This window comes from Giraffa tippelskirchi, chromosome 9, assembly GCF_054371585.1.
Source record: "Giraffa tippelskirchi isolate mGirTip1 chromosome 9, T2T-mGirTip1v1.2.pri, whole genome shotgun sequence".
NCBI classification, from domain to species: domain Eukaryota; kingdom Metazoa; phylum Chordata; class Mammalia; order Artiodactyla; family Giraffidae; genus Giraffa; species Giraffa tippelskirchi.
The window spans coordinates 50,809,244-50,833,457 of record NC_137283.1 but is presented as its reverse complement, the minus strand read 5'-3'; the positions used below and the strand labels follow the sequence as shown (position 1 = coordinate 50,833,457).

The 24,214-nt window shown below is 48.8% G+C and overlaps 3 protein-coding genes across 10 annotated transcripts; all 3 read right to left on the bottom strand.

The window, feature by feature from the left end:
- Positions 1-654: 654 nt before the first annotated feature.
- Positions 655-7,982, bottom strand: LOC145520142 (serine protease 44-like). 4 transcript variants are annotated; one of them, XM_081525915.1, is made up of 8 exons: positions 7,216-7,982; positions 6,181-6,267; positions 5,677-6,024; positions 5,348-5,521; positions 4,963-5,122; positions 4,111-4,367; positions 3,062-3,219; positions 655-1,542 (listed from the first exon to the last, which is right to left on the bottom strand). In XM_081525915.1, exons 3-8 carry the CDS (start codon positions 5,894-5,896, stop codon positions 1,306-1,308), a joined length of 1,206 nt encoding a protein of 401 aa, XP_081382041.1. In that variant the 5' UTR covers positions 5,897-6,024; positions 6,181-6,267; positions 7,216-7,982; the 3' UTR covers positions 655-1,305. The 4 variants fall into 4 exon arrangements, with proteins under 4 accessions (XP_081382041.1, XP_081382042.1, XP_081382043.1 ...); XM_081525916.1 differs by lacking the exon at positions 7,216-7,982 and having other exon boundaries at positions 6,181-6,307; XM_081525917.1 differs by lacking the exon at positions 7,216-7,982 and having other exon boundaries at positions 5,704-6,182.
- On the bottom strand, positions 7,182-10,999 carry LOC145521863 (serine protease 42-like). Its single transcript, XM_081530866.1, has 7 exons — positions 10,876-10,999; positions 10,468-10,656; positions 10,048-10,207; positions 9,599-9,665; positions 9,403-9,568; positions 8,534-8,694; positions 7,182-8,044 (listed from the first exon to the last, which is right to left on the bottom strand). Exons 1-7 carry the CDS (start codon positions 10,970-10,972, stop codon positions 7,811-7,813), a joined length of 1,074 nt encoding a protein of 357 aa, XP_081386992.1. The 5' UTR covers positions 10,973-10,999; the 3' UTR covers positions 7,182-7,810.
- A 2,702-nt stretch (positions 11,000-13,701) lies between these two features.
- Positions 13,702-22,623, bottom strand: LOC145520141 (serine protease 44-like). 5 transcript variants are annotated; one of them, XR_014064249.1, is made up of 7 exons: positions 22,509-22,623; positions 22,108-22,296; positions 21,681-21,840; positions 21,037-21,299; positions 20,458-20,615; positions 16,802-16,939; positions 13,702-14,289 (listed from the first exon to the last, which is right to left on the bottom strand). XR_014064249.1 is itself a non-coding variant. In XM_081525913.1 (6 exons), the coding sequence occupies exons 1-6, from the start codon at positions 22,585-22,587 to the stop codon at positions 16,859-16,861; spliced, it is 930 nt and encodes a 309-aa protein (XP_081382039.1). In that variant the 5' UTR covers positions 22,588-22,623; the 3' UTR covers positions 15,488-16,858. The 5 variants fall into 5 exon arrangements, 4 of the variants coding, with proteins under 4 accessions (XP_081382040.1, XP_081382039.1, XP_081382037.1 ...); XM_081525913.1 differs by lacking the exon at positions 13,702-14,289 and having other exon boundaries at positions 15,488-16,939; XM_081525911.1 differs by lacking the exons at positions 13,702-14,289; positions 16,802-16,939 and adding an exon at positions 18,247-19,105.
- Positions 22,624-24,214: the final 1,591 nt, after the last annotated feature.

Here is a 24,214-nt window from a genome sequence, read left to right as displayed (position 1 = left end):
CTGAAGCTGAAATTCCAATACTTTGGCCACCTGATGCAAAGAGCTGACTCATTTGAAAAGACCCGGATGCTGGGAAAGATTGAAGGCGAGAGGAGGAGGGGATGACAGAGGATGAGATGGTTGGATGGCATCACCGACTCAATGGACATGAGTTTGAGTAAACTCCGGGAGTTGGTTATGGACAGGGAGGCCTGGCATGCTGCGGTCCATGGGGTCTCAAAGAGTCAGATACGACTAAGCAACTGAACTGAGCTGAACTGATGGGAATGCAGACCTTTGGTAATAAAGTGGAGGTGAGCAGCAAGCAGAAGCAGGGGAGGAGGAATAATATTACTCATGCCCCTGCCTGAGTAAGTTTTACTCCCAGTTATTTACTCCCAGTTCCAGTCTCTCTTAATTTTCTACTCGAAGCTATAAAGGCTATGAAATTAGGGTACAAAGCTCCCCACAGACATGCTGATAACTATAACAGGAGTACAGGGAGCAGGAACCTGCTAGCTAAAACCATCCCTAGACTCATCAATGAATAGGTGTGGACTCACCTCCCCTTCTAGGGCTTAATGAGTACTATGAATAGTTTCTTAGCCAAATGAGAAACTAGTTTTTTACAGAGTATGTCATATGCAACCCCACAACTGCAAGGAAAGAAGAGCATCAGAAAACAAAAGAACATTTATTCAGCTGACATCAGAAATCTCCATACTCCATAACTGCCTCAGCACAACCTGGGGTGAGCCTGGATGTGGCCACTGGAGCACTGAGAAGGGGGTTCCAAGACTGAGTTGCCCCAGGAGGATTTGTGTGGCAGAGGATGGGGACTCGGATCCACACTGGGCAGCAGGGGACCTTCTGCCAACCCAGACAACTGAGTCAGAAGTGGACACGGTGAGGCCTCCTCAGTCTCTCCTAACAATCACCACGTGGACTGGTTTGATCAAGTGTCAGGTCTAATGCTGTTTCACCATTGATGATGTCTCTTCTTTGTTAGATGATGCCCAGATGTGGATAAAGAATCATGAAGCATCACTTGGCAGGTTTCTGTCCATCCAGCTGGGATGGTTTCACCCACTCCTTCCCAGCAGGCAGAGCACAGCCAAGGGGTAGGCATGGATGAGGCAGGTGCCTGGAATACCAGGCTGGGAAACTTCCAGGGTTCCTTCTTTGCTATCACTTTCTGTCATGTGGATCTCCACAGGGTCAGTGGATCCCAAATGGAATTGAGGAAATGGCACAGAGTAGGAGTGGGAGATCAGAGGCAGAGCTAATGTGAGACTCAGAAGCAGGGGGGAGCGTGGACCAGGGTGATCACAGGGTCACTAGGATGCCCAGGGGCAACACCAGAGACAGTGACAGGATGAAGAATCCAGCTGAGGCACAAGAGGACACCTTAATGATGTGATCAGTGATCCAGTCCTTGTACTGGCTAACTTCTGTATAAACTATAGGCAATTCACTGTGACCACAGGCAACACCCCAACTCACAATCCCCACCTGGACCCAGGTGTCGTTAAATTCACAGACCAGGGGACCCCCAGAATCTCCCTGGAGGAAAAAAAAAAAAAAGAAACAAGAATGGAAGGGGATCATCATCAAAAAAGGCTGATTTCTAGCAAGGCACTTAGGGACCTTGATAGTGTCACCAAGGTCCTTCCCCAGGTACCTACCAGGCCCAGGTTTCCTTGAATGACATTTGAGAGCTGAATACTTTAACATCACCTGAGAAATACTACTGCTTCCCAGGTGCTCAGGAACCCACAGGAGCTATAAGGCCAGTAAGCCCTGGACATCAGTCCTGCTGAAATATACTCAAATTCTCCTTCAGTGCCCCTAACCCTCCCCTGCCCCTGCCCCTCTCCAAACCTCCCATTACCCAACAACTAAAGGGGCATCCCCTGGCACTGTGAGTAGCTTCCAGAGCCCTTCTCTGGCTCTAAGGCCAGAGTTTATTCCACTGGTCAGTCCTGGGCCTCCCCAGCTGTGAAACTGTCTCACTATCATTCCAGCAAGGGGGCTCCAGAGTCCTCACCTCTGGAGTCACCTGAACTCTCTCCCTGCCCTAAACCCACACATCCAACTACATCCTCTACCAGCGGCCCCTGTCTCCAAACACATCCAGATTTGCTAAACCCCCAACTCACACACATACTGCACATCATTCCTCAACCCTGTTCTGGTAGCCTCCTCACCGACCAGCTCATCATAAACTCAGAGTCCTCCTCAAGCTCTCTCTCACCCCCATCCTCACATGTAGTTGGTCACCAACAAGTGGTGACATAATCTCAAACACAACCCCTTTACCCACCCCCACCAGCCCAGGACCCACCTGGGGCTTAGCACCATTGCCCACACGAAAAACAAACCCCTGGCCTACAGGCCTGCCTGGACAGGACCAAGAACCACAGCACAGCATTGCAGGCCACACATTCTGACTCCAGCCCCTACTCTGGCCATACTGGCCTCCTCATTGCTCCAGACTTGAAACCCATTCCCTAAACATGACCAGTGCTTCAGACCTTGAGCCTCGGACTCACTGCTCCCCCTCCCAACAGGGATGTTCTCCTCTTGCCAGAATCCAAACACTCATCCTCTGAGACCTGTCCCCTGTCCCCTGCTCAGGAAAGCTGCTCGGGGTAGAGGGGAGGCTGTGGGCCCAGGGCTCCTACAGGCACTCCCAGGGGGACCTGGAACTTATGTCTCTGGAGGAACCACATCTGTATAATAAGATGTATAATGTCTAGGTGACAGAGTTGTGAGCTGGGAAACTGAGCTAATGTGGGTGAATGCTGACACTGGCACAGGAAGTGACTACAGAAAGAACTCAGTTATAGGAACTACACGGTTATCACCATCACCCCCAACTTCACCACACACAGGATAGGAAGGCTGCTCCCTATTGGAGGAACAGGCCAGGCCAGCTCACAGGTGTCTTGAGGGGTTCCCCAGGTAATCTCCTTAAGTAAAGGCTGAAAGAGGAGGTGGGAAATAACCCAGGCCCTGCCACTGGGGAATGAGGAAACTGCACAACCTCAATACAGAGATGACAAGGGACCCATCCACTCACCTTGCAGGGGTTTTTAAGATCTTTGTGATAGCCACAGATCATCCCTTTTTGAACTAATGTGCGGCGATCTCCTAACCGTGTCTGCAGTTTCTCATTACATAACGTGTGGCGAAGAAGGATTTGGTCAGTCTCCTGAAGACTTTTTGGCAGCACTGTGGCTACAGAAAGACAACTCAGAAATAAAACGTTTGCTTGAGTAGAATAGAACGGGACCCCCAGATCCCATTCTGGGTCTTTTTTGTTTGTTTGTTTGAGTTTTTTGGCTGCACTGTGCAGCATGCAGGATCTTAACTCCCTAACCAACGGATCAAACCCACACCCCCTGGAGTGGAAGCATGGGGTCTTAACCACTGGACTGCAAGGAAGTCCCACATTCTGGGTCTTGATCAGTGCATTCACACTCCTTTCTTCTAAGAGAAGGAAGGACAGTGGGTTTTGTCCCATTTGATACAAAAGGGCCTGAGGCCAACTGCTTGACATGGGGGGCAGATGAGGTAAGAAGCAAAGCCAAATCAGAAGGAGGAACGTATCGGGTCACAAAGAGACAAGGCTTCTTACAAGGCCTGATAGAAAAGCAACTGTCATCACTCTGAGTATCAGCAATAGCAGTGACAGGTGTCTGTACAGGGCAGGGTCACAGACTCCGGGACAGGCAGTGCCCATGGGTACCAACCCAGCTTCTTCCCACATAGGAGGCCTTACAGACTCACCAACAGGGCTGCTCTGGCTAGACCTACAACCCAGGCACAAGAAGCTCCCTCCCCACCTGGCAGGTAATTCCAGAGCAGGACAGCTCTGACTGGCAGACAGCTTGTCATCCTGGAGCTGAAGTCCGCCCTGGAGAGGACTCACCATACTGGGACCCAAGCCCCCAGGTCTAACCTAACAGGAGGAATCCCTACTGCACTTCAGTCACTCCCAGGCAGCCTCCTCTCCACCTCCTACATTGCCCACCTGTAGAGAACCAGCCTCCCTGTCCCTCCCTTCAGCCTGCAGGCCAACCCCAGGGCACCAGACTTCCCCCCTCAGATCCTGCCAGCCAGTCTCACCGTCTTCCATCTGTCGGCCCCATCCAGTCACCCAGCACCGCATCCCAGTTTCCGCTTCAAAATTCTTTTCAGGGAGACACACTGGCTGGATGAATGCAGAATAATTCACAGAGTGGGCCAGCAGAACAAGGGCTATGTCATTACTCAAAGTTCTAACATCATAAAAGCTATGGCAAACGATGTCTCGAACTGGAATGACCATTCCCGATTGGGGAAGTAACAATGTGCTTCCCATCCGCACTGTATATTCCTCAAAGCTGTGGAAAGAGAACATGCCCCTCACAGAGATGCTGGAGGGGCTACACTGCCCCCCGCCACCCCTTCCAGGTTCTTCTCATCCTGTTCCCATCTCCTACCACAGCCATCAGGGCTTTCCAGGTTGCTCAGTGGTCAAGAATCTGCCTGCCAATGCAAGAGACATAAGACACTTGGATTTGATCCCCAGGTCTGGAAGATCCGCTGGAGGACAGCGTGGATACCCACTCCAGTATGCTTGTCTAGAGAATCTACGGGCAGATGAGTCTGTTAGGCTACAGTCCATAGGGCCACACAGAGTCGGACACGACTGAAGTGACTTAGCACACATGATAGCCATTGGCCTTTTTCTCCCTCTAAACCACATCCCCTTGCAGACCCCTAACCACTGGAGTCAATGGTCTCCAACTGAGGTCCCACAGCCACTGGAGCAGAACCTGGGATCTTGGTAGAAATGCAAAACTCATGTAGCACTCACAGTGAACACAAACTAGGGGCTGTGGCCTCTTTTTCAGATGAAGAAGAGGAAAGGGGCGGGAATGGCTCCACTTCACACAGCCTGAGCAGCAGGCCAAGCCCAGAACCGAAAACACTCACCCAAATATGCAGTGAGCAGCAGTCAGTACCCACTGTGGAGCAATGAGGGAGCCTCCACACAGGTGTTCATCGTTGATCTGCAGGCTCACCTGCCAGGGCCACTTTCTGTCTGGGGCTGGCACTCCACCAATTATCCTCATTTCCCGATGGCCACATGTTCCTTGGCTCAGTAAAAAGAGGGGCTGGAGGTGAAGCTGCTGTCTCCCTTCTAATACCTCCACCACCTTCCACCACCACCACCACCATCTCTGCATCTGCGCCCCACCCCCTCACCGCTGAGGTCTGAGGTTTCCTTTCAAACCCACCAGGATAGTCACCCAGCCAGGGATGTGCTGCCTCTGGTTCCAGGCGGGCCTGTAGAGCCCTGTGCAGAAAGCAGCAGTACCTTGTACAAACCGCCCTCCAAAGGTAGGAGGGGTCTGCAAAACATCTTCCGCTGGGGGTGTAGGCAGCCCTGGAGCTGTCGGAACCTCCTCAGATTTCAGGTGTCCTGGAGCTGTGGGGGTCTCTGCGATTGCCCGGCTCATTGCAGAATCCTCCGTGGGTCTGGCACCCTCACCTGAGGGAGACGAGGGACCAGTGAGAAAGGAGCTCCCTGGAGAGCGGCCCGTCAGCACCGGCCTCTGCCCAGGGCACCATCTCCAGCTCCCACTTCCGCCCCCCAGCCCCCAGCCGTCAGCCCCAGCTGCCACGCATGCAGAGCAGCCTAGCCACCTCCAGTCCTTGCCGGCCCTGTCTCACAGAGCTGTGGCCGAAGGAACAAGAGCCAGACCAGAAGGCCTAGGGAGCCGCCGCCGCCGCCGCCGCCGAGAACTCCCGGAGACGCCATGGCCGCCTCTAGCCGCCTCCGCGCTCTGCGGCGCCCCCTCGTGGGGGCTACGCGCCTGCCCTCCTGTTGGAGGGAACACAGAGCCAGGGCCTGCGGCTCCGACATCTTCACTTTCTGCTTCTTCAATCCAGCCTGGTTGTGCTTTTAAGGCCCTTGAACTCGTAATTAAGTTCTCCACGTTAAAGTAGAGATATCAGGAATTAGATGCCTCAGCGTGATCTCAACACTGGAGACTTAAAAAAAAAAAAGAAGAAAAAATGCAATCTGCCCAATGAAACATAAAAGAAAAACAAATAGAAGTGTGATAAATAGAAAACCACAGGCCAAAATGGCAGTTTCCAGCCCAAATATAATAGCATCTGCAATAAGCGTGAATGAGTTGAACATACCAAACAACAACTTTCAAACTGGAGGAAAAGGCAAGGTCCAGAAGTAGATCACTGGAGATACAAATTTACACAAAGAGATACAGATACCTGGAAAATAAAGAGATAGAGAGCAGAATGCCAGGACACACTGGTGCAAAAGAAACAAAAACAGGTAGGATAACATTTTAACATTTGGTTATTAAATGAGAGCATGAAAAGAAGACTGTGTAAGGGACAGAGGGAGTTAGATGAGTTAGATGCATAAGAAGACACATAAGAAAAAGCCCTTAAAAGGTGAAGCACGGGGGACCAATTATGGGAAACTGGAAAGTTATAATTCCCTCGTGATTTCCCTTTTAAAGGATGGCCATTCACTAGGGTTTTGACTTTCAGAAATAGGGGATTTTTTAAAATTGATTTTAATATTATTGATATGTGGCTCATGAACAGAATGTGTATCACACAGATTCCCTGAGATTATTGATTTTCCATAGGCTCGTTTAAAAAATTATAACTGCGCTGTGTTTAGTTGTGGCACACATGATCTTTTTAGCTACAAAAGGTAGGATCTAGTTCCTGACCAGGGGTCAAACACAGGCCCCCCATCCCGCCACAGTGGGAATGCAGAATCCTAAAATTGGACCACCAGGGAAGTCCCTCCTTAGGCTTTTATTCTGCAAGTTCCCTGAGCATTCAATAAGAATAAGTGTTCTCTGTCGGTAGTTGTAAAATTCCTCATAGCACTGTTAGGTCTAGATGATAAATTGTGAGAGGCAACTCCTCTGGGTTTTTGCTTAATTTTGCCTACATAACTTGTCACCTTCCTGAGAGGAGCATATAAGAAGTTCCAGTTTGCACTGCCTAACACATCATACTTCCAGCCAAGTACACAGGCTCCTCATCTCCCACTTTCTGGAGAGTAATGGATGCCATGAAAACTCCCCCAGTTAAATGGGAAACTAGTTTCCTAGTATGCTATGTGTAACACCTCAAACTTCAGGAGAGCACAGCTTCAGAACATATGAGAGACTCGCCAAACATTTATTAGTTTCATACCTGAAATTTCCACTCTCCTAAATGCTGAGTGGTGAGTGCAGATGTCGCCACTGCAGCACTAGGAAGGTGGTTCCAAAACTGAGTTGACCCACGAGGGTTTGTGCGGCAGAGCCTGAACACTCACAGAGTGATCTGCACCGGGCAGCAGAGGACCTTCTCCCAACCCAGACAACTGAGTCAGATATGGAAATGACGCGGCCTCCTCACTCCCTCCCAGCAATCATCAGGTAGGCTGGTTTGAAAAAGTACCAGGTCTAACACTGCTTCACCGGTGACAATGGAAAAATGTTCTCCAAGACTCGTGCAGCATCCTGAAGCATCACCTGGCAGGTCACTGTCCATCCAGCTGGGATGGTTTCACCCACTCCTTCCTGGCAAGCAGAGCACGGCCTACAGATAGGCCTGGATGAGGCAGGTTCCTGGAGCACCGGGCAGGTACAATTTCAGTCTCCACTTGCTGCCACTCTGTCATGTGGATCTCCACAGGATCAGTGGATCCCAAATGGATTTGAGGACAGCGCATTGAGTAGGAGTGGGATCTCAGAGGCAGGGCTAATATGAGACTCAGAAACAGGAATGGCAGGGACCAGGGTGATCACAGGGTTGCCAGGATGCCCAGAGGCAGCAACAGACACAGTAGTAGAGTAAGGAATCTAGAGTCCAGACCCGATGCCTGACTCATTCTTGCAGTGATCCAATCTTTGTAGAAACTAACATCTGTGTACACTGCAGGCACTTCTTTCAAACCACAGCGATCACCCCAGCTCACAATCCCCACCTGGACCCATGATTTCTGAAACTGACAGACCAGGGGACCCCCAGAATCTCCCTGGAGGAAAAAAAAGAAACAAACAAAAGAATGGAGGAGATAATCATCATAACAGGTTGGCAACTATGAAAGTACTGGGGAGACAGGCACCAACGTCCTTCCCCAGGCCCCGGTTTCTGTGAATGACATTTGAGAGCTGAACACTTTAACATCATCTGAGAAATACTATTCTTTCCCAAGTTCTAGGAACGCACAGGAGCTATAAGGCCAGTAAGCCCTGGACATTGGTCCTGCAGGGATATACTCAAATTATCATCATCACCCCCACTTTACTGCACCCTGGCAGCACCCCCAGGATGGGAGGGCTGCTCCCTACTGGAGGAACAGGCCAGGCCAGCTCACAGATGTCTTGAGGGGTTCTCTACTGAATCTCCTAAAGCAAAGGCTGAAAAAGAAGGTGGGAGATAACCCAGGCCCTGCTACTAGGGAATGAGGAAACTTTCAGGGGACAACCTCAATACAGAGGTGGCAAGGGACCCGTCAACTCACCCTACAGGGACCTTCGTTCTTTATGTTCTGGGCACAGACCATCCCTTTTTGAACCCGATTACGTGATTCATTTGCTGCTTTCTCGACCATCTCAGCACATTGCTTTAGGGGGATAATGAGTTGCTCAGCTTCCTGAAGTTTAGGTGACATTGAAGTTGGGTCTACAGAGACAATTCAGGAGTAAGAGAATCTGCATGAGTGGAACAGGGCAGGGTCATTCAGATCCCACAGTGGGTCTTGATCAGGGCATTCACACTCCTTCCCTCTTAGAGAAGGAAAGACAGTGGGTTCTGTCCCATTTGACACAGAAGGACCTGAGGCCAACTGCTGACACAGGGAGCAGACGAGGTAAGAAGCAAAGCCAAGTCAGAAGGAGGAACGTATCAGGACACAAAGAGACAAGGCTTCTTACAAGGCCTGATACAAAAGCAACTGTTGTCACTCTGAGTATCAGCAATAGCAGTGACAGGTGTCTGTACAGGGCAGGGTCACAGACTCTGGGATACCAACCCACAGGTACCAACCCAGCCTTCTCCCAGGGCTGCTCTAGCTAGACCTACAACCCAGGCACAAGAAGCTCCCTCCCCACCTGGCAGGTAATTCCAGAGCAGGACAGCTCTGACTGGCAGACAGCTTGTCATCCTGGAGCTGAAGTCCGCCCTGGAGAGGACTCACCATACTGGGACCCAAGCCCCCAGGTCTAACCTAACAGGAGGCCCCACTGCACTTCAGTCACTCCCAGGCAGCCTCAGCTCCACCTCCTGCATTGCCCACCTGTAGAGAACCAGCCTCCCTGTCCCTCCCTTCAGCCTGCAGGCCAACCCCAGGGCACCAGACATCCCCCCTCAGATCCTGCCAGCCAGTCTTACCAAATTCTAAAGCTCGGCCCCATCCAGTTATCCAGCACTGTGTCCCAGGTCTCACTTCAAAATTCTTTTCAGGGAGACACACTGGCTGGATGCATGCAGAATAATTCACAGAGTGGGCCAGCCGAAGAAGGGCAATGTCATTTGGGGTAAGGTTCCAATCAAAATCCTTATGTTAACTGATGTGTTTAACTGGGACGACTACTGTAGTTTTGCAATGTGAATATAAATATGTGGTTCCCATCTTCACTGTAAGCTCTCGAAAGCTGTGGGAAGACAATACGCCCTCACAGAGATGCTGGAGGGGCTATACTCCCCTCCACCCGCTCTAGGTTCTTCCCAGCCTGTTCGCGTCTCCTATACCAGCCATCAGCCTTTTTCTCCCTCTGAACCACATCCCCTCCTCACCCCTAACCACTGGAGTCAGTGATTCTCCAAGTGAGGTCCCAGGACCACAGAACAGCACCTGGGATCTTGGCAGAAATGCAAGACTCATGTTTCACTCACAGTGAACACAAATTAGGAGCTATGGCTTCATTATAAGGTAAAGAAAGGAAAGCTCAGGTAGGAGCTCAGGTAGGGGGATGTGAACAGCTCTGTTTCATGTAACCCAAACAACACATGAAGCCCACCGCACCAGATACTTACTGTTCTACACAGTGAGCTGCTGTCAGCACCCACCGTGGGGCAATGAGGGAACCTCCGCATCTGTGGTGATCTCTGAACTGCATGCTGACCTGCCAGGGCCACTTTCTTTCTGGGGCAGGCTTTCCACCAATTATCCCCAAAATCCGATTGCCACAGGCTCCTTGGCTCAGTAAAGGGGACTAGAGTGAATCTGCTGTCTCCATTCCACCTTCTCCATCACCTCCACCACCTTCAACACCAACACCACTTCCAACTCCACCTCCACCACCTGTGCCTCCCAAAGCAGAGCCAGGTTTCCTCTCAAATTATCCAGAATGGTCTAACCCTGCAACCCACCCCACCCCTACTCCCCCACCCCTGGCCAGGACATGATCCCAGCTGGCTTCCAAGCACAAGTCCAGCCCTGTACAGAGGCAGTACCTAGAGGAGGCAACCCTTCCAATACAGGGGTCTGGCTGGATCCCACAGTCTCTTTCGCTGTGGGTGTGGGTGGCACAGGATCAACAGTGGGTACTGGAACCTGCAAGGATTTCAGGTGCCCTGAAGCTGATGATGCCTCTGAGGTTGCCAGGCTCATTGCACAGTCCTCCTTGGGTCTGGCACCCTCACCTGGGAACATGAGGGTCCAGTGAGAAAAGCAGCTGGCCGCAACAAGGACCCTCATCACCGGCTTCTTCCCGGGAAACCGTCCCATCTCCAAACCCAAATTCCCAACCCCCACCCCCGAACCCCACCTCCCAGTCCCCAGTACCTACCCGCGCCCCCTGCGAGCAACCCCCACCCTCAGCACCACGCAAGCAGCCTAGCCCATCCGAGTCCAATCCCTGCCTGCCGTGGTCTCCCTGAGTTGGGGCCAAAGGACCAGGAGCCGGACCAGGAGGCCCAGGGAGCCTCCGCCCCTGCGGGGGTCGCTCAGAGAAGCCATGGGCTCCTCTAACCGCCTCTGCGCTCTACGGCGCCCCCTCGCGGCATCTCCGCACCTGGCCTCCGGTTGCCAGGAACACAGGCCTAGGGCCTAATCCCAAGGCTGCTCCTCCAACATCTTCACTTCCTTCTTCCTCAACCATGAGCTTTAATCTATTCTGGTTGTGTTCTTAAGGCCTTTGACTTATGATTAATTTTCCATCTTAAAGGAAAGATATTCTGAGTTAGATATCTTAGCGTGATCTAAACAGAGGAGCCCTTAAAACAAACAAACAAACAAACACACAAATGCAATCTGTCCAATGAAACGTAGAAGAAAATCAAAAGAAACAAGATAAATACAAAGTGAGGAACAGATGGCAGTTTTGAGCCTGAATATAGTAGCATCTGCAATAAGGGTGAATGAGTTGAACATACCAGACAACATAACTTTCAAATTGGAGGAAAAAAGCCAAGGTCCAGAAATAGACTCTCTGAAGAGACAAACTTACACAAAGAAATACACACACACAGGAAATAAAGGAATAGAAAGGGAAATGCCCGGGTCACACTGGTGCAAAACAAACAAACAAAAGCTGGTATAGCAACATGGTCATTAGATCATAGCGTTTAAAGCAAAAATGATACACGGGACAAAGGGAGATATGTACAGTAAGACCAAGACATAAAGGATAGGATACAGTGACAGCCTTTAAAACAGAAAGCAAATGGGACCAATTTATGGGAAACAGGGACTTCTTATACACTCCTCTTAGGAAGCTGACAATTTATGTAGGCAAAATTAGCAAAAATATAGGCTACTTGACTCTCATAACTCATCATCTAGACCTAACAGCGCTATGATGAATTTTACAAGTACTGAGAGAGAACACTCTTACTGAACACATAGGGAACTTTCAGAATCAAGGCCCTAAGGAAAATCAATAATCTCAAGGAACCACTGTGATACACATTCTCTTCATGAGCCACACATCAATAACATTAAAACCAACTTTAAAAAATACTCTATTCCTGAAAAAAGGCCAAAACTCTAGATAAAGGTGCACCTTTAAAAATTAGGAAATCATGAGGGAAATTTGACATTTTAGAGATCAATGCAAATGAAACCATTACCTATGAAATCATATATGATACAGCCACAGTGAACTTCCAGATGTTCAAGCTGGTTTTAGAAAAGGCAGAGGACCTGAGATCAAATTGCCAACATCTGTTGGATCATAGAAAAAGCAACAGAATTCTAGAAAAACATCTACTGCTGCTTCATTGACTACACTAAAGTCTTTGACTGTGTGGATCACAACAAAATGTGGAACATTCTTAAAGAGATGAGAATACCAGACCATCTTACCTGCTTCTTGAGAAATCTGTATGCAGGTCAGGAAGCAACAGTTAGAACCAGACATGGAACAACAGACTGGTTCCAAATTGAGAAAGGAGTACCTCAAGGCTGTATATTGTCACCCTGCTTACTTAACTTATATGCAGAGTACAACATGCAAAATACCAGGTTGGATGAAGCACAAGCTAGAATTAAGATCGCCAGGAGAAATATCAATAACCTCAGATACACAGATGATGCCACCCTTATGGCAGAAAGTGAAGAGGAATTAAAGAGCCTCTTGATGAAAGTGAAAGAGGAGAGTGAAAAATCTGGCTTAAAACTCAACATTCAAAAAATGAATATCATGGCATCTGGTCCCATCACTTCATGGCAAACAGATGGAGAAACAATGGAAACAGTGACAGACTTTATTTTCTTGGGCTCCAAAATCACTGCAGATGGTGACTGTGGCCATGAAATTAAAAGATGCTTGCTCCTTGGAAGAAAAGCTATAACCAACTTAGACAGCATATTAAAAAGCAGAGACGTCTTTGCCAACAAAGTTCCATCTAGTCAAAGCTATGGTTTTTCCAGTAGTCATGTGCGGATGTGAGAGCTGGACTATAAAGAAAGCTGAGCACCAAAGAATTGATGCCTTTGAGCTGTGGTATTGGAGAAGACTCTTGAGAGTCCCTTGGACTGCATGGAGATCAAACCAGTCCATCCTAAAGAAAATCAGTCCTGAATATTCATTGCAAGAACTGATGCTGAAGCTGGAACTCCAGAGATCAGTGAGGGCACCCCCTTGAATGCTGGGCTGGGAACCTACCCGAAATCCAGACAAACAACCTCTTGAGAAGATTCGAATCAGAATGCCTGCAAGGCCACAGGTGACCAAGAATAGTGCTTGGTCCATCTGCCAGACTGGAAAAACTCAAGATTCACAGAACATTCCCTAGGGTATTTAGGAAGGTCTTGCCTCAGCAACAGGGAATAGTCTCTACACTGAGAATCACTCCAGGCCTGCTAAAAAAGGTAAAAACAAGACCTGAGAACATCAGTTTCCAAGGAATTTAACTGCATCCCAAAATAAAGTCCAAGAATATTTCTAGGAAAATATCAAACACCATTGTAAAGGTCACAATGTCTGGTATCTAATCACCTAACACCCACATTCGAGAAGCTGGAAAATACACCTATCATGGGATTAATCAAACAATCATAATTAACCCAGAACTGATACAAATGTTAAATGCACAGGCAAGAACAATAGCACAGCCACTAGAACTGAGTCCTACCATACACAATTAAACTTTAGGTAGACATTCTGAAGATGTAAAAGGACTCCAATCAGACTCTAGATATGAAAATTTGCATGTATGAGATGAAAAAGGTACACTGATGATAGGTTTAACACTATAATAAACAATTTTAAGAATGGATTGGGCAACTCAAAGATGGACAATTTTGTTAAAAACAATTTCATAATGAAACACTGATACAAGAGCATAAAGTACATTGTGAGCTGGGGACAAATACACATGTGACTGAACTTCCAAAGTATAGCAGGGCAGAAGGATCAAAAGTAGTCAGTCAAAGAAATAATTCTATATATTTTCCAATCTGGTAAGAAGTGTAACTCCAGAGATCTTACAATATGCTCCCTGAACACGAAAAAAAAGAAACATGAAGACAAGAAGATCAAAGTACGACGTAAGCAAATTGCTCAAAACAAATGAAAAAGTCAGAAAAAGATAAAAATGACAGGACATAGAAACCGTGGAAGCAATGTTCCTCAGTTGAAGTCACAGAAGATGTTGCTGGGCATTCTTGTTTCAGCTTTCATATGGTAAAGAGATGTCCTAATCCTAGTCTACTCAGTGCCATATTTTTGCATTTCTGTGCTATTTGCTGGTGAGTTCACTGTTTTAAAAGGCTCCATCCATATTGCTGAAGTGCTATCTAGCACTGCTGAGGGCTCCAGCCTGGGATGCACACTGCAGAGAAAACAGATGGGTTAGGTCACCTCCACACAGGTATGAACTACCCTGCTGTTGGCCACAAGTTCAATGGCACTGAATCAACTGCTGCTGCTGCTGCTAAGTCGCTTCGGTCATGTCCGATTCTGTGCGACCCCATAGACGGCAGCCCACCAGGCTCCCCCGTCCCTGGGATTCTCCAGGCAAGAATACTGGAGTGGGTTGCCATTTCCTTCTCCAGTGCGTGAAAGTGAAAAGTGAAAGTGAAGTCGCTCAGTCATGTCTGACTCTTCGCAACCCCATGCACTGCAGCCCACCAGGCTCCTCCGTCCATGGGCTTTTCCAGGCAAGAGTACTAGAGTGGGGTGCCATCGCCTTACTGAATCAACAGAGTGTATTAGATAAAGTGCTTTTAAGCAAAAAGAAACATAAAATAAGGTTGCATATTTATTACTCAGTGAAAATGCTGTGATCAGAGGTTCCCAGGAGTCTAATCCTGCATTTGCCTGAGAAGCAACTCTTCAGAGTTGGCTAATTCAGTGCTCAGAGCTGCTTCATACAACATATCACCACAAAACCTGAAGATTTTACCACGAGGTCTTAGAGTGGTTTGTCACCCAGCAACAGGTAACTGAAGCACTCACTGAAAGTCAGATTGTCCTACCTTGGCCTGACCAAGGGTCCTAGATCAGTCCCCTGGAAACACACTTTGGGACAGATCTGTATGCCAGGGTTTGTTGAGGAGGGCTCTGGGGAGGATTCACACCAGGAAGGGAGCAGGTGAGGCAGAACTGGGCAATAGGAGAAGCTTAGCAGTCATGGGGTTGCAACTGAGGTCTCAGCTGATCCTCAGGAAGCCCTTCCAAGTTGTCCTAAAAGGAGGCAAGGAGGCTGGGCCTTCACATTCCTGCTTGACAGACAGACATTTAACATGGGCTACCTGCTGTGAAGGGGTGTCACCTTGAGTGAACTGAGTGCAGCGCTTGCCAGTGAGGGAGCTATGACCATATTCACAGATGCTGGAGAACAGGTGTGACTTGGCAGAAATGCCACACTTCACTACTGAGCTCCTGAGTCCTTCGGACATGATCCTAGGATCCTTGTCATTTGGAGACCTTGCTCACCATCTGGAGTGGCAGGATATTTTAGGGTGAATTCACACATTTCCTGGCCCACCCCTGGACATTACTCAAATCATTACTCCAAGAAGCCCTGGTTTCTGTGGGTAGAAAATTTTTATTTCAAACCACAATTTGGGCGTTAGAAACTCACATCGGTATGCCTCACTACTCCTTATGACTGGAAATTTGCAGCATTTTGTGTTCAATTTTGTGTCCTTGTTCTTTGAAGTCCAACAATTTTACTAGAACTCACTTCCTACCTGTCAATCTCCTCCTCTCCCTGTTACCTAGCTCTTTCAGTTCAGTTCAGTTTAGTTGCTCAGTTGTGTCCAACTCTTTGCAGCCCCATGGACTGCAGCACATCTGGCCTCCCTGTCCATCACCAACTCCCAGAGCTTGCTCAAACTCATGTCCATTGAGTCGGTGATGCCAGCCAACCATCTCATCTTCTCTTCTCTCCTCTCCTTCTCCTCCTGCCTTCAATCTTTCCCAGCATCAAGGTCTTTTCCAAGGAGTCAGTTCTTCGCATCAGGGGGCCAAAGTATTGGAGTTTCAGCTTCAGCATCAGTCCTTCCAATGAATATTCAGGACTGATTTCCTTTAGGATGGACTGGTTGGATCTCCTTGCAGTGCAAGGGACTCTCAAGAGTCTTCTCCAACACCACAGTTCAAAAGCATCAATTCTTTGGTGCTCAGCTTTCTTTATAGTCCAGCTCTCACATCCATCAGAGAAGGCAATGGCACACCACTCCAGTACTCTTGCCTGGAAAATCTCATGGATGGAAGAGCCTGGTGGGCTGCAGTCCATGGGGTCGCTAAGAGTCGGACACGACTGAGCAAATTCACTTTCACTTTTCACTTTCATGCATTGGAGAAGGAAATGGCAACCCACTCCAGTGTTCTTGCCTGGAGAACACCAGGGATGGGGGAGCCTGGTGGGCTGCCGTCTATGGGGTCGCACAGAGTCAGACACGACTGAAGCGACTTAGCAGCAGCAGCAGCACATCCATACATGGCTACTGGAAAAACCATAGCTTTGACTCGACAGACCTTTATTGGCAAAGTACTGCCTCTGCTCTTTAATATGCTGTCTAGGTTGGTCATAGCTTTTCTTCCAAGGAGCAAGCTCTTTCAGAGGGTGGTTCTATCCAGCCACCAAGCCCTGACCTAAGGGTCATCCTAATGACCACCTCTTCCCTCCCACCGGAGCCCCACATCTTATTTCTGCTCAGAGCCTAGTCCCTAATTCACAACATAAAGTCCATATATATTTCCAGAAAGGGTAAAAAATGGCTGCCATTACACTGGAGGTTGCTGCTCTCATTTCTGAGAAGCCATGCCTGACTTTTCTAGGACCTGGAGGCTAATTCTCAATATCTGAGTTACTTGAACTGAAATCCCTTGCTCACCACAGGAAGAACATTCTACTGTCAGCAAAGTGCACCCACACTGAGGCTGTAGACTTCTCAGGGCTTGTGACTTCTCCTCCCAGCAGGGGCTGTAACATCTGCTTCCCATGTGGGATTTTCCCTCTTTGACAAGACAACCTGGGAGGGAAAAGGGGGGCAGAGTGATGAGCTGAGAGACCCTGAGAGAAAGGAGTAAGGTGACAGAGGAGAGGTCAGTATTCACTTTCCATTCATTCACTCCCTCAAATTGCTCTGTCTGAAACCTGGAACTGGAAGGGGGAAGACTGAGGAGGGAAACACAGTCTCCTAAGCTTGGGCACAAAATGTCACTGAGAGGAAACCAGAGTAGGGAGCCCGCCCAGGGCCACCAGACTCTGGGGAGCCCAGGAGAAATCACATTTCACAGCCCAGGGTCGTCCACAGGAGACGCTCTGGGGAGGACTCAGTGCTCATATTGAGTCTCAGCCAATGTGGAGGCAGAGAGCGGGAAATGAGGAGCCATACTGACATTCTCAGCAACAGAACATCACTGGAAAGAACAGGGGAGCTTGTTCTGAAAGAAAGCTGCATGTGAGAATGCTATGGAACAGCCAGACTCAGGCCTCCGAGTCCGCTCGACTGTTCATTTCTGTAAACATCAGTACAAGAACGTAACTGTGCGTGCTCGGTCATGTCGGACTCTTTGCGACCCAATGGACTGTAGCTGCCAGGATCCTCTGTTCATGGGATTTCCCAGGCAAGAATACTGGAGTGGGTTGCCATTTCCTACTCCAGGGGAATCTTCCCAACCCATGATCGAATCTGCGTCTCCTACACTGGCAGGCAGATTCTTAGCAGTGAGCCACCTGGCAAGCCCATGGTTCCTCTGAGGTCCACTTATATCTGGAAGCTTGAACACAGACCAAGGAAGGATGGGTGGACAGGATGCAGAGCCTGGGAAAAGATCAGCAGCCAGTCCAGGTGACTATGGGGCCCTAGGTCTGCTGATGGAGAAGCCACACACACACACAGAGCCAGACCCTCCATCCTAACCCTGTGAGAACTCAGGTCTTTGGGTTCCAGGTCTCTTGTCACCAGGACCACGGGGTCTCCTCCAGGCAGGTCCCTCACGGGGCAGCATGAGCGGTGCAAGGCTGTGTGAGTGGGTCACACCCTCGTCTCTACCCTCCTGCCTCCATGCTCCCATCCAAACTCAGTTCCAACAGCCCCAGTTGGAGCGATGCTGACGCCTACAAAAGGAGCACTAACGCCTAAAAGAGGCTGCTGGACCCACTGCCTAAGACACCATCAGACTTCCATCCAGGTAGACAGGCTCCTCATCTCCCACTTTCTAGAGAATAATGGACACCATGAAAGGTCCCTCAGCTAAATGGGAAACTAGTTCTCTATAGCATGTTATATGCAACCCCACAACCTTCAGAAAAGCAGTTTCACAACACAGAAGAGACTCTCTAAGCATTTATTGAATTGAGATCAGAAACCTCCATACTCCTTAATATCTCAACACAACTTGGGGTGAGGCTGGATGTGGCCACTGGAGCACTGGGAAGGGGGTTCCGAGACTGAGTTGCCCCAGGAAGGCTTGCGTGGCAGAGGCTGGACCCTCAAAGATGGGTCCACATTGGGAAGCAGGGGACCTTTCGCCACCCCAGACAACTGTGTCACATGTGGATGAGGTGATGCCTTGGTCTCTCCCAACAATCACCATGTGCACTGATATGATAAAGTGTCAGATAATGCTGCTTCCGGGGATGATGTGAAGATGGTCTCCAAGATTCATGAAGCATCACCTGGCAGGTCACCGTCCAACCAGCTGGGACTGTTTCAGCCACTCCTTCCCGGCAGACAAAGTGTGGCCATGGTGTAGCGTGAATGAGGAAGGTTCCTGGAGTAGTGGGCTGGGAAACCTTCAGAGTTCACTACTGCTGCCAACTCTCTGTCATGTGGATCTCCACAGGGTCAGTGGATCCCAAATGGATTTGAGGAAACAGTATTGAGTAGGAGTGGGAGGGAAGAGGCAGTACTAGCATAAGACTCAGAAACAGGAGGCAGTATCAACCAGGGTGATCACAGGGTCACCAGGATGCTCAGGGCCAACACCAGACACACCAGTGGGATAAAGAATCCTCCTGAACCCAGAATAGAAGCCTGACTTATTGTACCATAAAGCCAATCCTTGTAGAATCTAATGTCTGTGTAAACTACAGGCACTTCTTTCAAAGCACAGTGAACACCCCAGCTCACAATCCCCACCTGGATCCATGTGTTATTAAACTGACAGACCAGGGGACCCCCAGAATCTCCCTGGAGAAAAAAAAAGAGACAAACAAACACAGGAACGAATAGGGATCTTCATCGGAATGGACTGATAGTTCATAATGTCCTGGGGAGATAGGCACCAAGGTCTTTCCTCAGGTACCCACCAGGCCCAGGTTTCCTTGAATGACATTTGAGAGCTGAAAACTTTAACATCACCTGCGAAATACTATTCCTTCCCAGGTGCTCAGGAACCTACAGGAGCTATAAGGCCAGTAAGCCCTAAACATCAGTTCTGTCGGGATATGTGCAAATTCTCCTTCAGTGCCCTAACCCTCCCCTGCCCCTGCCCCTCTCCAAACCTTCCATTACCCAACAACTAAAGGGGCATCCCCTGGCACTGTGAGTAGCTTCCAGAGCCCTTCTTGGGCGCTAAGGCCAGAGTCTATTCCACTGGTCAGTCCTGGACCTCCTCAGCTGTGAAATTCTCTCACTATCATTCCTGCATGGGAGCTCCACAGTCCTCACCTCTACCCTGAAATCTCTCCCAGTCCCAATTCCACACATTCAACTACATACTCTACCAGTGGCCCCTGTCTCCAAACACATCCAGACTTGCAAAACCCCCAGCTCACACACATACTGCACATCAAGGAGTGATGTACACTGCTTGATGTTCCCCAGCACTGCTCTGGTGGCCTACAGGCCTGCCTGGACAGGACCAAGAACCACAGCACAGCATTGCAGGCCACACATTCTGACTCCAGCCCCTACTCTGGCCATACTGGCCTCCTCATTGCTCCAGACTTGAAACCCATTCCCTAAACATGACCAGTGCTTCAGACCTTGAGCCTCGGACTCACTGCTCCCCCTCCCAACAGGGATGTTCTCCTCTTGCCAGAATCCAAACACTCATCCTCTGAGACCTGTCCCCGGTCCCCTGCTCAGGAAGGCTGCTCGGGGCAGAGGGGAGGCTGTGGGCCCAGGGCTCCTACAGGCACTCCCAGGGGGACCTGGAACTTATGTCTCTGGAGGAACCACATCTGTATAATAAGATGTATGTCTATGTGACAGGGTTGTGAGCTGGGAAACTGAGCTAATGTGGGTGAACGCTGACACTGGCACAGGAAGTGACTATAGAAAGAACTCAGTTATAGGAACTACACGGTTATCACCATCACCCCCAACTTCACTTCACCCTGGCAGCACCCCCAGGATGTGGGGCTCCTCCCTATTGGAGGAACAGGCCAGGCTTGCTAGAGATGTCTTGAGGGGTTCCCCGGGTAATCTCCTAAAGTAAAGGCTGAAAGAAGAGATAGGAAATAACCCAGGCCCTGCTACTGGGGAATGAGGAAACTGCACAACCTCAATACAGAGATGACAAGGACCCATCAACTCACCTTGCAGGGACCTCCACTCTTTTCATGATAGCCACAGATCATTCCTTTACAAACTACCTTGGGAAATATATTTGCCTGTTTCTTGACCATCCTATTACATTTCATGTAGTAAAGAATGACTTGCTCAGTCTCCTGAAGAGTAGGTAAATGTGATGGCTCTACAGAGAGACATTCAGTAATCAGTGGGTCTGCATGAGTAGAACAGGACAGGGTCCCCTAGATCCCACGGTGGGTCTTGATCAGGGCATTCACACTCCTTCCCTCTTAGAGAAGGAAGGACAGTGGGTTCTGTCCCATTTGACACAGAAGGACCTGAGGCCAACTGCTGACACAGGGAGCAGACGAGGTAAGAAGCAAAGCCAAGTCAGAAGGAGGAACGTATCAGGACACCAAGAGACAAGGCTTCTTACAAGGCCTGATACAAAAGCAAGTGTCACTCTGAGTATCCACAGTAGCAGTGACAGGTGTCTGTACAGGGCACAGACTCCAGGACAGGCAATGCCCACGGGTTCCCTTCAGCCTGCAGGCCAACCCCAGGGCATCAGACATCCCCCCTCAGATCCTGCCTGCCAGTCTCACCAAATTGTAAACTTCGGCCCCATCCAGTCACCCAGCACGGTGTCCCAGCTTTCACTTCAAAATCCTTCCCAGGGAGGCACACTGGCTGGATGTACGCAGAATAATTCACAGAGTGGGCCAGCAGAACAAGGGCAATGTCATGCCTCATAGTGTAAGAAGTATAGTAGCTATAGGAAACGATGTCTTGAACTGGAATGACCACTGCCTTTTGGGAATTCGATTGTAACAATGTGTCTCCTAGCCGCACTGTATATTCCTCATAGCTGTGGGAAGACAACATGCCCCTCACAGAGATGCTGGAGGGGCTACACTCCCCTCCACCCGCTCCAGGTTCTTCCTAGCCTGTTCCCATCTCCTACACCAGCCATCAGCCTTTTCCTCCCTCTAAACCACATCCCCTCCTCATCCCTAACCACTGGAGTCAGTGATTCTCTGAGTGAGGTCCCAGGACCACAGAACAGCACCCGGGATCTTGGTAGAAATCCAAGACTCGTGTTTCACTCAGAGTGAATACAAACTCGGGGCTGTGACCTCATTTTAAGGTAAAGAATGGAGAGATCGGGTAGAGGCTCAGGTAGGGGGCAGGCCTAGCTCCTTGTCAGTCAGCATGACCTGCAGCCCAAGCCCACCGCCCCAAAACTTACCCTCTTACACAGTGAGCTGCCGTCAGTACCCAACGTGGCGCAATGAGGGAACCTCCGCGTTTGTGGACATTGCTGATCTGCAGGCTCACCTGCCAGGGCCACTTTGTCTCTGGGGATAGCACTCCACCAACTATCCTCATAATCCGATGGCCACATGTTCCTGGGCTCAGGAAAAAGAAGGACTGGAGGTGAAGCTGCTGCCTCCCTTCTAACACCTCCACCACCTCCACCTCCTCCACCTCCTCCACCCCCACTACTACCAGTACCTCTCTAACATCACCGACACCACGTCCACCCTGCTTCAGGGCAGAGCCAGGTTTGCTCTCAATTCTGCCAGGACAGCCTGACCCTTCAGCACCCTGTCGGCCAGGCAGTATGCCTCAGGGGATTCCAGGCAGGCCTATGCCATCCTGCACAGAAGCGGTACCTTGAGGAGGCAGCAGTTCAAAAGTAGCAGTCTGTGCAGGTTTCAAGGTCTCTCCCGCTGGAGTTATGGGAGGAACAGGAGATACAGTGTGTGCTGGAACATTCACGGATTTCGGGTGTCCTGAAGTTGAGGGGGTCCCCTGCAATGTGGGGCTCATTGTAGAAGCCTCCTTGGGTCCATCACCTTCACCTGGGGAAGATGAAAGCACAATGGGAAGAGGCGCTGACCCAAATGCACCCCAGACATCACTGGGCTCTTGGCATGGCACTCTGCTCACCCTCAAACCCCACTTCCCATCCCCCATGACCCACCCGCCAAATCCCATGACCCACCCCCACCCCCACCCCCAGATGAGGAGCCCAAGACCATTCTCCTCTCATTCCTGCCTGCCCGGGCCTCACTGAGAAGAGGCTGAAAGACAAGGAGCCCGACCAGGAGGCCCAACGAGCCGCCACAGCGGGGGCCACCTGGGGCCGCCATGGGCACTTCTGCTCGCCTCTGCGCTCTGCAGCGCCGCCTCGCGGAGGCTCCGCGCCTGCCCTCCTGTTGGCGGGATCACACCACCAGACCGGGGACGAATCCCAAAGAGGTTCCTCCAAGATCTTCCCCTCCAGCTTACTCAACAAAGACCTGTTCTAGCTCGTGTTCTTAAGACCCCTCAACATATAATTAAGTCCTTCACCTTAGAGATATTCTGGATTATATCCCTCAGCGTGATATAACCACAGGAACCCTTTAAAAAAAAGAAAGAAAAGAAAAGCAATCTGCCCAATGAATGATTTAAAGATTAAAAAAAAGAAGAAGAAGAAAGTATGGTAAATAGAAAATACAGGGGAAAACAGCAGTTTTGAGTCTGCATATAGTAGCATCTGCAATACATGTGAATGAGTAAAACATACCAGACAACAAAAGGAATTTCATATTGGAGAAACACGCAAGGTCCAGAAATAGACTCTCTGAAGAGACAAATTTATACAAAGAGATACATGGAAAATAAAATGAATTTTATTTTATTTTATTTTATTTTATATGGAAAATAAAAGAATAGAAAGGGAAATGTCAGGTCACACTGGTGCCAAAAAAAAAAAAAAAGCTAAGAGTAACAATTTGGTTATTAGATGGAGCATTTCAGGCAAACGTTGTACAAGGGACAACGGGAATTACAGTAAGAACAAGACATGAAGAAGAGGATGCAATGACAAGCCTTTAAAAGGTAAAGCAAATGGGACCAACTTATGGGAACTGGGGCTTCTTATACTCTGCTCTTGGGGAGCTGACAACTTACATAGGCAAAAGTAAGCAAATATATAGACTATTTGACTCACTACTCATCACCTAGACCTAACTGCACTATGAGGAATTTTACAACTACCAACAGAGACCACAAATTCTTATTGAATACATAGGGAACTTTCAGAATCAAGGCCCTCAAAAAAATCAATAATCTCAAGGAATCAATGTGTTGATTTGTTCATGAGCCACACTTCAATAACATGAAAATCAACTTAAAAAAAAAAAAAAAAAACCTCTTCCTGAAACAAAGCCAAAACTCTAGATAATGGTCCTCCTGTAAAAACTAAGAAATTATTTTAAAAAAAATAGGAAATCATGAGGGAATTTGACATTTTGGGGATCAATACCAAGGAAAGCATTACCTATGAAATTGTACGTGATACACCCATAGTAGTCCCAGAAAGGAATTTATAGCCGTGACTATATCAGAAAACAAAGAGAACTGATAACAAATGAGCTAACTCAACTAAAAATGGGGGAAAAACCATAGAGTAAACTCATTGAAAAAGTTTGGGAGAAAGGAGGAAATAATGAAAAACAAGAACAGGAAAAAATAAAATAGAGAAAAATTAAAGAGAGTATTGACACAATCTGAACTCTGTTCTTTGAAAAGCTTAATAAGAGACATTTTAGAAAACAAGAGAAAAAACATATTACAAAATGAAAAAAGGGAAGCAACTTAAGCATATGTTTAATCCTTAAAGAATACTACTAAATGCATCTGTGAACTCTCCTATGGCCAAGAGAGACCAACAGGCATTGCCCTTCCTGCCTCAAAAAGCCAAAAAATGACAAAAATATGAAACAACCCTTT

Bases quoted from the DNA above. Each gene is read 5' to 3' on its own strand.
- LOC145520142 (XM_081525915.1), bottom strand. From the start codon at position 5,896: ATGTCGGAGCCGCAGGCCCTGGCTCTGTGTTCCCTCCAACAGGAGGGC. The intron at 5,522-5,676 runs GTGGCTAGGCTG...CGTCTCCCTCAG, and splicing joins AGGGCCGGCAAGGACTGGAG to GTGAGGGTGCCAGACCCACG. The intron at 5,123-5,347 runs GTACTGCTGCTT...TACTGAGCCAAG, and splicing joins TGGAGGGCGGTTTGTACAAG to GAACATGTGGCCATCGGGAA.
- LOC145521863 (XM_081530866.1), bottom strand. From the start codon at position 10,972: ATGGCTTCTCTGAGCGACCCCCGCAGGGGCGGAGGCTCCCTGGGCCTC. The intron at 10,657-10,875 runs GCAGGGATTGGA...TCATGTTCCCAG, and splicing joins ACTCAGGGAGACCACGGCAG to GTGAGGGTGCCAGACCCAAG. The intron at 10,208-10,467 runs GTACTGCCTCTG...TACTGAGCCAAG, and splicing joins GGAAGGGTTGCCTCCTCTAG to GAGCCTGTGGCAATCGGATT.
- LOC145520141 (XM_081525911.1), bottom strand. From the start codon at position 22,587: ATGGCGGCCCCAGGTGGCCCCCGCTGTGGCGGCTCGTTGGGCCTCCTG. The intron at 21,841-22,107 runs GTACCGCTTCTG...TCCTGAGCCCAG, and splicing joins TGAACTGCTGCCTCCTCAAG to GAACATGTGGCCATCGGATT. The intron at 21,300-21,680 runs GTAAGTTTTGGG...GTCTTCCCACAG, and splicing joins GCAGCTCACTGTGTAAGAGG to CTATGAGGAATATACAGTGC.